Source organism: Salmo salar, chromosome ssa01 (assembly GCF_905237065.1).
Source record: "Salmo salar chromosome ssa01, Ssal_v3.1, whole genome shotgun sequence".
Lineage (NCBI taxonomy): Eukaryota > Metazoa > Chordata > Actinopteri > Salmoniformes > Salmonidae > Salmo > Salmo salar.
The window spans coordinates 118,170,539-118,184,205 of NC_059442.1; the positions used below are offsets into that span (position 1 = coordinate 118,170,539).

The 13,667-nt window shown below is 49.4% G+C and overlaps 1 protein-coding gene across 1 annotated transcript in view; it reads left to right on the forward strand.

Moving 5' to 3' along the window:
* ryr2a (ryanodine receptor 2a (cardiac)) overlaps positions 1 to 13,667 on the forward strand; it is an 812,428-nt gene that overhangs the window by 100,305 nt on the left and 698,456 nt on the right. Inside the window, exons 7-9 of the mRNA XM_045687844.1 lie at positions 783 to 895; positions 3,297 to 3,396; positions 5,326 to 5,422. Of these exons, the coding sequence (XP_045543800.1) occupies positions 783 to 895; positions 3,297 to 3,396; positions 5,326 to 5,422 (310 nt within the window). The remainder of the gene's footprint in view (positions 1 to 782; positions 896 to 3,296; positions 3,397 to 5,325; positions 5,423 to 13,667) is intronic.

Sequence of the window (13,667 nt, forward strand, 5' to 3'; positions counted from 1 at the left end):
CAAGTGTGGGACCTTATATAGACAGGTGTGTGCCTTTCCAAATCATGTCCAATCAATTGAATTTACCACAGGTGGACTCCAATCAAGTTGTAGAAACATCTCAAGGATGATCAATGGAAACAGGATGCACCTGAGCTCAATTTCGAGTCTCATAGCAAAGGGTCTGAATACTTATGTAAATAAGGTATTTCTGTTCAATTTTTTTATACATACAATTTCTAAAAACCTGTTTCGCTTTGTCATTATGATGTATTGTGTGTAGACTGAGGATTTTTTTTTATCCATTTGAGAATAAGGCTGTAACATATTTTTTTTTTGAAAAAGTCTAGTCGTCTGAATACTTTCCGTATGCACTGTATACAGATAGGGAGGGTGAGAGAGAGCGAGAGAGATAGAGAAAATGAGAGAGGGGGGGTAAAGAGAGAGGCTCAGAGAGAGAGAGGTTCAGGGACAGAGAGAGAGAGTCTCAGAGACAGAGAGGCTCAGAGACAGAGAGGCTCAGAGACAGAGAGGCTCAGAGAGAGATAGTCTCAGCCATATCCTCCTGTCTTATCTCTAACAGGAGAAGCATGTTGGTGGACCATCCACCCTGCGTCCAAGCAGAGGTCAGAGAAGGTTTCTGCCATGTTACCATAGTCTCAGAGCCATATCCTCCTGTCTTATCTCTAACAGGAGAAGCATGCTGGTGGACCATCCACCCTGCCTCCAAGCAGAGGTCAGAGAAGGTTTCTGCCATGTTACCATAGTCTCAGAGCCATATCCTCCTGTCTTATCTCTAACAGGAGAAGCATGTTGGTGGACCATCCACCCTGCCTCCAAGCAGAGGTCAGAGGGAGAGAAGGTGCGAGTCGGGGATGACCTCATCCTAGTTAGCGTGTCATCAGAACGATACCTGGTGAGTCTCTGATTACCCTTTTCACACTCTCATACCGACACCAACCAAAACGTGTTGCCTTGGAGATTTCATTTTTGCTTTGTCCTTTATAGCAACTATTACAGATCATGCTAGCTCAGTTCACCTTGATTTGTCTCAGTCCAATCTGGCGAGTGTGAAAAACCCTTGACTTGGTTTGTCTCAGTCCAATCCGGCGAGTGTAAAAAACCCTTGACTTGGTTTGTCTCAGTCCAATCCTGCGAGTGTGAAAAACCCTTGACTTGGTTTGTCTCAGTTCAATCTGGTGAATGTGAAAAAACCCTTGACTTGGTTTGTCTCAGTCCAATCTGGCGATTGTGAAAAACCCTTGACTTGGTTTGTCTCAGTCCAATCTGGCGAGTGTGAAAAACCCTTGACTTGGTTTGTCTCAGTCCAATCTGGCTAGTGTGAAAAACCCTTGACTTGGTTTGTCTCAGTCCAATCTGGCGAGTGTGAAAAACCCTTGACTTGGTTTGTCTCAGTCCAATCTGGCGAGTGTGAAAAACCCTTGACTTGGTTTGTCTCAGCCCAACCTGGCGAGTGTGAAAAACCCTTGACTTGGTTTGTCTCAGTCCAATCCGGCGAGTGTGAAAAACCCTTGACTTGGTTTGTCACAGTCCAATCCGGCGAGTGTGAAAAACCCTTGACTTGGTTTGTCTCAGTCCAATCCGGCGAATGTGAAAAACCCTTGACTTGGTTTGTCTCAGTTCAATCTGGCGAGTGTGAAAAACCCTTGACCTGGTTTGTCTCAATCCAATCTGGCGAGTGTGAAAAACCCTTGACTTGGTTTGTCTCAGTCCAATCTGGCGAGTGTGAAAAACCCTTGACTTGGTTTGTCTCAGTCCAATCTGGCGAGTGTGAAAAACCCTTGACTTGGTTTGTCTCAGCCCAACCTGGCGAGTGTGAAAAACCCTTGACTTGGTTTGTCTCAGTCCAATCCGGCGAGTGTGAAAAACCCTTGACTTGGTTTGTCACAGTCCAATCCGGCGAGTGTGAAAAACCCTTGACTTGGTTTGTCTCAGTCCAATCCGGCGAATGTGAAAAACCCTTGACTTGGTTTGTCTCAGTTCAATCTGGCGAGTGTGAAAAACCCTTGACCTGGTTTGTCTCAATCCAATCTGGCGAGTGTGAAAAACCCTTGACTTGGTTTGTCTCAGTCCAATCTGGCGAGTGTGAAAAACCCTTGACTTGGTTTGTCTCAGTCCAATCCGGCGAGTGTGAAAAACCCTTGACTTGGTTTGTCTCAGTCCAATCTGGCGAGTGTGAAACACCCTTGACTTGGATTGTCTCAGTCCACTCCGGCGAGTGTGAAAAACCCTTGACTTGGCTTCCAGTTCAGTGAACCAATAATCAGAGGGAACATGGAGCGGGTGTGATCTGTCTATAGAGGGAGTGACACAGAATATTTACTGTCATCTAGACAGGCTATTAGATTCTCCTTGTCAGTCCCATTTGGAACCAGAACTCAACAACCCAAAAACAGGAGCTAAAATCAACTGTCTGGTACACAGGTCCACTCCAACAGTAAACAGTACATTTATCTTAATGTAGTACACTGGTCTACTCCACCCTAACCCTCCTGTCATACCACTCCACCCTAACCCTCCTGTCATACCACTCCACCCTAACCCTCCTGTCATACCACTCCACCCTTACCCTCCTGTCATACCACTCCACCCTAACCCTAACCCTCCTGTCATACCACTGCACCCTAACCCTCCTGTCATACCACTCCACCCTAACCCTCCTGTCATACCACTCCACCCTAACCCTCCTGTCATACCACTCCACCCTAACCCTCCTGTCATACCACTCCACCCTAACCCTCCTGTCATTCCACTCCACCCTAACCCTCCTGTCATACCACTCCACCCTAACCCTCCTGTCATACCACTCCACCCTAACCCTAACCCTCCTGTCATACCACTCAACCCTAACCCTCCTGTCATACCACTCCACTCCACCCTAACCCTAACCCTCCTGTCATACCACTCCACCCTAACCCTCCTGTCATACCACTCCACCCTAACCCTCCTGTCATACCACTCCACACTAACCCTCCTGTCATACCACTCCACCCTAACCCTCCTGTCATACCACTCCACCCTAACCCTCATGTCATACCACTCCACCCTAACCCTCCTGTCATACCACTCCACCCTAACCCTCCTGTCATACCACTCCACCCTAACCCTAACCTTCCTGTCATACCACTCCACCCTAACCCTCCTGTCATACCACTCCACCCTAACCCTCCTGTCATACCACTCCACCCTAACCCTCCTGTCATACCACTCCACCCTAACTCTATTGTCAAACCACTCCACCCTAACCCTCCTGTCATACCACTAAGCGGTGTTTTATTTCCTCCTTCTCCTTGCAGCACCTATCGTACGGTAACGACAGCCTGCATGTGGACGCAGCCTTCCAGCAGACCCTCTGGAGCGTGGCTACTGTCTGCTCTGGCAGCGAGGTGGCCCAAGGTAGGTCACAGACAGACAGACAGACAGACAGACAGACAGACACACACACACACACACACACACACACACACACACACACACACACACACACACACACACACACACACACACACACACACACACACACACACACACACACACACACTGTTCCAAGGTAGGTGTCTGTCTCTGCCCCAGATTCAGACTCCTCCAGGATTAATGGAGGGATGCCCTGGACTGACACCCATAAAGAGCCTGAACGGACATGATGCTATTGTAAAAGCTAATGGGGGTCATATAAACAAACATGATGCTACTGTAAAAGCTAATGGGGGTCATATAAACAAACATGATGCTACTGTAAAAGCTAATGGGGGTCAGATAAACAGCCATGATGCTACTGTAAAAGCTAATGGGGGTCATATAAACTAACATGATGCTACTGTAAAAGCTAATGGGGGTCATATAAACAAACATGATGCTACTGTAAAAGCTAATGGGGGTCATATAAACAAACAACACATAAACAACAGCTTTCCACCTGGCTACCCCTACCCCGGTCAACTGCCCGGCACCCTCCACAGCAAGCCGCCAAAGCCCCCACCATTTCTCCTTCACCCAAATCCAGATAGCTGATGTTCTGAAAGAGCTGCAAAATCTGGACCCATACAAATCAGCCGGGCTAGACAATCTGGACCCTCTCTTTCTAAAATTATCTGCCGAAATTGTTGCAACCCCTATTACTAGCCTGTTCAACCTCTCTTTTGAATCGTCTGAGATTCCCAAAGATTGGAAAGCTGCCGCGGTCATCCCCCTCTTCAAAGGGGGTGACACTCTAGACCCAAACTGCTACAGACCTATATCTATCCTACCTTGTCTTTCTAAGGTCTTCGAAAGCCAAGTTAACAAACAGATTACCGACCATTTCGAATCCCACCGTACCTTCTCCGCTATGCAATCTGGTTTTCAGAGCTGGTCATGGGTGCACCTCAGCCACGCTCAAGGTCCTAAACGATATCATAACCGCCATCGATAAGAGACATTACTGTGCAGCCGTATTCATCGACCTGGACAAGGCTTTCGACTCTGTCAATCACCACATTCTTATTGGCAGACTCGACAGCCTTGGTTTCTCAAATGATTGCCTCGCCTGGTTTACCAACTACTTCTCTGATAGAGTTCAGTGTGTCAAATTGGAGGGCCTGTTCCTAGGCTGGAACCTAGGAAAAACTCCCTGGAAATGTGTTTTATTTAGTTACTTGACTGAACCTTTATTTTGACAGGGTGTTGTGTTTAGACCAAGGTCTCTTCTACAAATGAAAGATAAACACATTAAATACAAAATGCAAAACAGGAATAAAAACACAATTATAGAAACCAAAAAAAATGCATCACTGATCTCTGATGTCCCTGCTCATTGGTCTTATCTATGTCATGTCTGGTCCAGAGACAGGCTAACCTCTCCTCTTTCCCCCTGCAGGGTTCCTCTCTCCCCCTGCAGGGTTCCTCTCTAATGCCTCTCCTCTCTCCCCCTGCAGGGTTCCTCTCTAATGCCTCGTCTCTCTCTCCCTGCAGGGTTCCTCTCTAATGCCTCTCCTCTCTCCCCCTGCAGGGTTCCTCTCTAATGCCGCTCCTCTCTCCCCCTGCAGGGTTCCTCTCTCCCCCTGCAGGGTTCCTCTCTAATGCCTCTCCTCTTTCCCCCTGCAGGGTTCCTCTCTAATGCCTCTCCTCTCTCCCCCTGCAGGGTTCCTCTCTAATGCCTCTCCTCTCTCCCCCTGCAGGGTTCCTCTCTAATGCCTCTCCTCTCTCCCCCTGCAGGGTTCCTCTCTAATGCCTCTCCTCTCTCCCCCTGCAGGGTTCCTCTCTCCCCCTGCAGGGTTCCTCTCTAATGCCTCTCCTCTTTCCCCCTGCAGGGTTCCTCTCTAATGCCTCTCCTCTCTCCCCCTGCAGGGTTCATGATCGGCGGGGACGTGCTGAGGCTGCTCCATGGTCACATGGATGAATGTCTGACGGTGCCGTCGGGGGAACATGGGGAGGAGCAACGCAGGTACGTGTCTGACTGGGGGATTTCCCTCATCTATGATGACAGACGGTAGGGGGGAGGGGCAGACTGGGGTATTTACGCTGGGGGGGGGGGGGGAGCAGACTGGGGGATTTCCCTCATCTATGATGACAGACGCTAGGGGGGAGGAGCAGACTGGGGGATTTCCGTCATCTATGATGACAGACGCTAGTCATGGAAATGTCCTTCACCATACCATTTATAATCCTCTGTGTATCTATAGACTGTTACCTGCTGTCAGTACAGTCAGTGTGGTCAGTACAGTCAGTGTGGTCAGGACTGTCAGTGTGGTCAGGACTGTCAGTGTGGTCAGGACTGTGGTCAGGACTGTCAGTGTGGTCAGGACTGTCAGTGTGGTCAGTGTGGTCAGGACTGTCAGTGTGGTCAGGACTGTCAGGACTTTCAGTGTGGTCAGGAATGTCAGTGTAGTCATTGTGGTCAGGCCTGTCAGTGTGGTCAGGCCTGTCAGTGTGGTCAGGCCTGTCAGTGTGGTCAGGACTGTCAGTGTGGTCAGTGTGGTCAGGCATGTCAGTGTGGTCAGGACTGTGGTTAGGAATGTCAGTAAAGCAGCAGGGTAAACATCCTCGATCCTCTGGTGTTTGATAGGACGTCAATGCAGCAGAGCATGCTGGGATGAAGGGCTGTAGGAGAGCTGCTCTCACACAGAGAAATAAAAGTCGGCTTTTACACAAAGTGCGATGTTTGTGTGTGTGTGTGTGTGTGTGTGTGTGTGTGTGTGTGTGTGTGTGTGTGTGTGTGTGTGTGTGTGTGTGTGTGTGTGTGTGTGTGTGTGTGTGTGTGTGTGTGTGTGTGTGTGTGTGTGTGAAAGCGTGTGCGTTCTCCTTGGATGTAGCAGTGTGTGGGCTTACCTTCAAAGTAGGGCATCCACTGTTCTGCTTCAAAGAAGAGAAGAGAGTACGTAGTTCTGCTCTGGAGGGAGGGAGGGAGGGAGAGGGAGATGGAAAGAGGGATGGATGGAGGGAGGAAGAGAGAGAGGAAGATGGGAGGCAGGGAGGGATTGAGAAGAAGTGGGATGGGGGAGAAAGGGAGAAAGGGAGGGAGAAAGGGAGAGAGAGAGGGAGAGGTAGGTAGGGAGGGAGAGGGATGTAAAGAGGGATGGATGGAGGGAGGGAGAGGTAGGGAGGGAGAGGTAGGTCAGGGAGGGAGAGATGGAAAGAGGGATTGAGCTGAAGTGGGAGGGAGGGAGGGAGGGAGGAAGAGAGAGGGAGATGGAAAGAGGGAGGGAGGGGATGTAAAGAGGGATGGATGGATGGAGGGAGGGAGGGAGGGAGGGGTAGGGAGGGAGAGGTAGGTAGGGAGGGAGAGATGGAACGAGGGATTGAGAAGAAGTGGGATGGAGGGATGGAGGGAGGGAGAGAGAGGTAGGAAGGGAGAGAGAGAGATGGATGGATGGAGGGAGGGAGGGAGGGAGAGATGCCTGGCTATTCTTTAAAAGTGCCTTCCTCACCATCTTAAATAAGCATGCCCCACTCAAAAAATGTAGAACTAGGAATAGATATAGTCCTTGGTTCACTCCAGACCTGTCTGCCCTTGACCAGCACAAAAACATCCTGTGGCGTTCTGCATTAGCATCGAATAGCCCCAATGATATGCAACTTTTCAGGGAAGTTAGGAAACAATATACACAGGCAGTTAGGAAAGCAAAGGCTAGCTTTTTCAAACAGAAATTTGCATCCTGTAGTACTAACTCAAAAAAGTTCTGGGTCACTGTAAAGTCCATGGAGAATAAGAGCACCTCCTCCCAGCTGCCCACTGCTCTGAGGCTAGGAAACTCTGTCACCACCGATAAATCCACTATAATTGAGAATTTCAATAAGCATTTCTCTACGGCTGGCCATGCTTTCCACCTGGCTACCCCTACCCCGGTCAACTGCCCGGCACCCTCCACAGCAAGCCGCCAAAGGCCCCACCATTTCTCCTTCACCCAAATCCAGATAGCTGATGTTCTGAAAGAGCTGCAAAATCTGGACCCATACAAATCAGCCGGGCTAGACAATCTAGACAACAAGACCTATATCTATCCTACCCTCTTTCTAAGGTCTTCGAAAGCCAAGTTAACAAACAGATTACCGACCATTTCGAATCCCACCGTACCTTCTCCGCTATGCAATCTGGTTTCAGAGCTGGTCATGGGTGCACCTCAGCCACGCTCAAGGTCCTAAACGATATCATAACCGCCATCGATAAGAGACATTACTGTGCAGCCGTATTCATCGACATGGACAAGGCTTTCGACTCTGTCAATCACCACATTCTTATTGGCAGACTCGACAGCCTTGGTTTCTCAAATGATTGCCTCGCCTGGTTTACCAACTACTTCTCTGATAGAGTTCAGTGTGTCAAATTGGAGGGCCTGTTGTCCGGACCTCTGGCAGTCTCTATGGGGGTGCCACAGGGTTCAATTATCGGGCCGACTCTTTTCTCTGTATACATCAATGATGTCGCTCTTGCTGCTGGTGATTCTCTGATCCACCTCTACGCAGATGACACCATGGACGGCTCAGACTTAGAATATGTGGACAACTACAAATACCTGGGTGTCTGGTTAGACTGTAAACTCTCCTTCCAGACTCACATTAAGCATCTCCAATCCAAAATCAAATCTAGAATCGGCTTCCTATATCGCAACAAAGCATCCTTCACTCATGCTGCCAAACATACCCTCGTAAAACTGACCATCCTACCGATCCTCGACTTCGGTGATGTCATTTACAAAATAGCCTCCAACACTCTACTCAACAAACTGGATGCAGTCTATCACAGTGTCATCCGTTTTGTCACCAATGCCCCATACACTACCTACCATTGCGACCTGTACGCTCTCGTTGGTTGGCCCTCGCTTCAGATTCGTCGCCAAACCCACTGCCTACAGGTTATCAACAAGTCTCTGCTAGGTAAAGCCCCGCCTTATCTCAGCTCACTGGTCACCATAGCAGCACCCACTCGTAGCACGCGCTCCAGCAGGTATATCTCACTGGTCACCCCCAAAGCCAATTCCTCCTTTGGTCGTCTTTCCTTCCAGTTCTCTGCTGCCAATGACTGAACGAACTGCAAAAATCTCTGAAGCTGGAGACTCATATCTCCCTCATTAGCTTTAAGCACCAGCTGTCAGAGCAGCTCACAGATCACTGCACCTGTACATAGCCCATCTGTAAACAGCCCAACTATCTACCTACCTCATCCCCATACTGTATTTATTTATTTATCTTGCTCCTTTGCACCCCAGTATCTCTACTTGCACATTCATCTTCTGCACATCTACCATTCCAATGTTTAATTGCTATATTGTAATTACTTTGCCACCATGGTCTATTTATTGCCTTATCTTACCTCATTTGCACTCACTGTGTATAGACTTTTTGTTTTCTTTTGTTCTGCTGTATTATTGACTGTATGTTTGTATACTCCATGTGTAACTCTGTGTTGTTGTATGTGTCGAACTGCTTTGCTTTATCTTGGCCAGATCGCAGTTGCAAATGAGAACTTGTTCTCAACTAGCCTACCTGGTTAAATAAAGGACTTGTTCTGAACTAACCTACCAGGTTAAATAAAGGTGAAATAAAAATAAATAAAATAAATAAAGAGACAGGTAGGGAGGGAGGGAGGGAGGGAGGGAGGGAGAGAGGGAGAGAGAGAGAGAGATGTATGGATGGATGGAGGCACACTGCCTACTCTAGACAGAATGAGTTCAGCCTGAAATATACATTTCCTCGAGAATGTTAGGATCATCTCAGGTTCACCTGGCCTCCCTGGACCTCCTGTCATCGTTAAACATACCCTCTCTATCCACTGCTGCAGGTCTAGATACTGCCCTCACAATCCACTGCTGCAGGCCTAGATACTGCCCTCACTATCCACTGCTGCAGTCCTAGATACTGCCCTCACTATCCACTGCTGCAGGCCTAGATACTGCCCTCACTATCCACTGGTCTAGATACTGCCCTCACTATCCACTGGTCTAGATACTGCCCTCACTATCCACTGGTCTAGATACTGCCCTCACTATCCACTGCTGCAGGTCTAGATACTGCCCTCACTATCCACTGCTGCAGGTCTAGATACTGCCCTCACTATCCACTGGTCTAGATACTGCCCTCACTATCCACTGGTCTAGATACTGCCCTCACTATCCACTGGTCTAGATACTGCCCTCACTATCCACTGCTGCAGGTCTAGATACTGCCCTCACTATCCACTGCTGCAGGTCTAGATACTGCCCTCACTATCCACAGGTCTAGATACTGCCCTCACTATCCACTGCTGCAGGTCTAGATACTGCCCTCACTATCCACTGGTCTAGATACTGCCCTCACTATCCACTGGTCTAGATACTGCCCTCACTATCCACTGGTCTAGATACTGCCCTCACTATCCACTGGTCTAGATACTGCCCTCACTATCCACTGCTGCAGGTCTAGATACTGCCCTCACTATCCTCTGGTCTAGATACTGCCCTCACTATCCACTGCTGCAGGTCTAGATACTGCCCTCACTATCCACTGCTGCAGGTCTAGATACTGCCCTCACTATCCACTGCTGCAGGTCTAGATACTGTCCTCACTATCCACTACTGCAGGTCTAGATACTGCCCTCACTATCCACTGGTCTAGATACTGCCCTCACTATCCACTGGTCTAGATACTGCCCTCACTATCCACTGGTCTAGATACTGCCCTCACTATCTACTGCTGCAGGTCTAGATACTGCCCTCACTATCCACTGCTGCAGGTCTAGATACTGCCCTCACTATCCACTGCTGCAGGTCTAGATACTGCCCTCACTATCCACTGGTCTAGATACTGCCCTCACTATCCACTGCTGCAGGTCTAGATACTGCCCTCACTATCCACTGCTGCAGGTCTAGATACTGCCCTCACTATCCACTGCTGCAGGTCTAGATACTGCCCTCACTATCCACTGGTCTAGATACTGCCCTCACTATCCAGTGCTGCAGGACTAGATACTGCCCTCACTATCCACTGCTGCAGGTCTAGATACTGCCCTCACTATCCACTGCTGCAGGTCTAGATACTGCCCTCACTATCCACTGCTGCAGGTCTAGATACTGCCCTCACTATCCACTGGTCTAGATACTGCCCTCACTATCCACTGCTGCTGGTCTAGATACTGCCCTCACTATCCACTGCCGCAGGTCTAGATACTGTCCTCACTATCCACTGCTACAGGTCTAGATACTGTCCTCACTATCCACTACTGCAGGTCTAGATACTGCCCTCACTATCCACTGGTCTAGATACTGCCCTCACTATCCACTGGTCTAGATACTGCCCTCACTATCCACTGGTCTAGATACTGCCGTCACTATCCACTGGTCTAGATACTGCCCTCACTATCCTCACTATCCACTGCTACAGGTCTAGATACTGCCCTCACTATCCACTGGTCTAGACACTGCCCTCACTATCTACTGCTGCAGGTCTAGATACTGCCCTCACTATCCACTGCTGCAGGTCTAGATACTGCCCTCACTATCCACTGCTGCAGGTCTAGATACTGCCCTCACTATCCACTGGTCTAGATATTGCCGTCACTATCCACTGGTCTAGATACTGCCCTCACTATCCACTGGTCTAGATACTGCCCTCACTATCCACTGGTCTAGATACTGCCCTCACTATCCACTGGTCTAGATACTGCCCTCACTATCCACTGGTCTAGATACTGCCCTCACTATCCACTGCTGCAGGTCTAGATACTGCCCTCACTATCCTCTGGTCTAGATACTGCCCTCACTATCCTCTGGTCTAGATACTGCCCTCACTATCCACTGCTGCAGGTCTAGATACTGCCCTCACTATCCACTGCTGCAGGTCTAGATACTGTCCTCACTATCCACTACTGCAGGTCTAGATACTGCCCTCACTATCCACTGGTCTAGATACTGCCCTCACTATCCACTGGTCTAGATACTGCCCTCACTATCCACTGGTCTAGATACTGCCGTCACTATCCACTGGTCTAGATACTGCCCTCACTATCCACTGCTGCAGGTCTAGATACTGCCCTCACTATCCACTGCTGCAGGTCTAGATACTGCCCTCACTATCCACTGCTGCAGGTCTAGATACTGCCCTCACTATCCACTGGTATAGATACTGCCCTCACTATCCAGTGCTGCAGGTCTAGATACTGCCCTCACTATCCACTGCTGCAGGTCTAGATACTGCCCTCACTATCCACTGCTGCAGGTCTAGATACTGCCCTCACTATCCACTGGTCTAGATACTGCCCTCACTATCCACTGGTCTAGATACTGCCGTCACTATCCACTGGTCTAGATACTGCCCTCACTGTCCTCACTATCCACTGCTACAGGTCTAGATACTGCCCTCACTATCCACTGGTCTAGATACTGCCCTCACTATCCACTGCTGCAGGTCTAGATACTGCCCTCACTATCCACTGCTGCAGGTCTAGATACTGCCCTCACTATCCACTGGTCTAGATACTGCCGTCACTATCCACTGGTCTAGATACTGCCCTCACTATCCACTGGTCTAGATACTGCCCTCACTATCCACTGGTCTAGATACTGCCCTCACTATCCACTGCTGAAGGTCTAGATACTACCCTCACTATCCACTGCTGCAGGTCTAGATACTGCCCTCACTATCCACTGCTGCAGGTCTAGATACTGCCCTCACTATCCACTGCTGCAGGTCTAGATACTGTCCTCACTATCCACTACTGCAGGTCTAGATACAGCCCTCACTATCCACTGGTCTAGATACTGCCCTCACTATCCACTGGTCTAGATACTGCCCTCACTATCCACTGGTCTAGATACTGCCGTCACTATCCACTGGTCTAGATACTGCCCTCACTATCCTCACTATCCACTGCTACAGGTCTCGATACTGCCCTCACTATCCACTGGTCTAGATACTACTGCTGCAGGTCTAGATACTGCCCTCACTATCCACTGCTGCAGGTCTAGATACTGCCCTCACTATCCACTGCTGCAGGTCTAGATACTGCCCTCATTATCCACTGGTCTAGATACTGCCCTCACTATCCACTGGTCTATATACTGCCCTCACTATCCACTGGTCTAGATACTGCCCTCACTATCCACTGGTCTAGATACTGCCCTCACTATCCAGTGCTGCAGGTCTAGATACTGCCTTCACTATCCACTGCTGCAGGTCTAGATACTGCCCTCACTATCCACTGGTCTAGATACTGCCGTCACTATCCACTGGTCTAGATACTGCCCTCACTATCCACTGGTCTAGATACTGCCGTCACTATCCACTGGTCTAGATACTGCCCTCACTATCCTCACTATCCACTGCTACAGGTCTAGATACTGCCCTCACTATCCACTGGTCTAGATACTGCCCTCACTATCTACTGCTGCAGGTCTAGATACTGCCCTCACTATCCACTGCTGCAGGTCTAGATACTGCCCTCACTATCCACTGCTGCAGGTCTAGATACTGCCCTCACTATCCACTGGTCTAGATACTGCCCTCACTATCCACTGGTCTAGATACTGCCCTCACTATCCAGTGCTGCAGGTCTAGATACTGCCCTCACTATCCACTGCTGCAGGTCTAGATACTGCCCTCACTATCCACTGCTGCAGGTCTAGATACTGCCCTCACTATCCACTGGTCTAGATACTGCCCTCACTATCCACTGGTCTAGATACTGCCGTCACTATCCACTGGTCTAGATACTGCCCTCACTATCCTCACTATCCACTGCTACAGGTCTCGATACTGCCCTCACTATCCACTGGTCTAGATACTGCCCTCACTATCCACTGGTCTAGATACTGCCGTCACTATCCACTGGTCTAGATACTGCCCTCACTATCCTCACTATCCACTGCTACAGGTCTAGATACTGCCCTCACTATCCACTGGTCTAGACACTGCCCTCACTATCTACTGCTGCAGGTCTAGATACTGCCCTCACTATCCACTGCTGCAGGTCTAGATACTGCCCTCACTATCCACTGCTGCAGGTCTAGATACTGCCCTCACTATCCACTGGTCTAGATATTGCCGTCACTATCCACTGGTCTAGATACTGCCCTCACTATCCACTGGTCTAGATACTGCCCTCACTATCCACTGGTCTAGATACTGCCCTCACTATCCACTGGTCTAGATACTGCCCTCACTATCCACTGGTCTAGATACTGCCCTCACTATCCACTGCTGCAGGTCTAGATACTGCC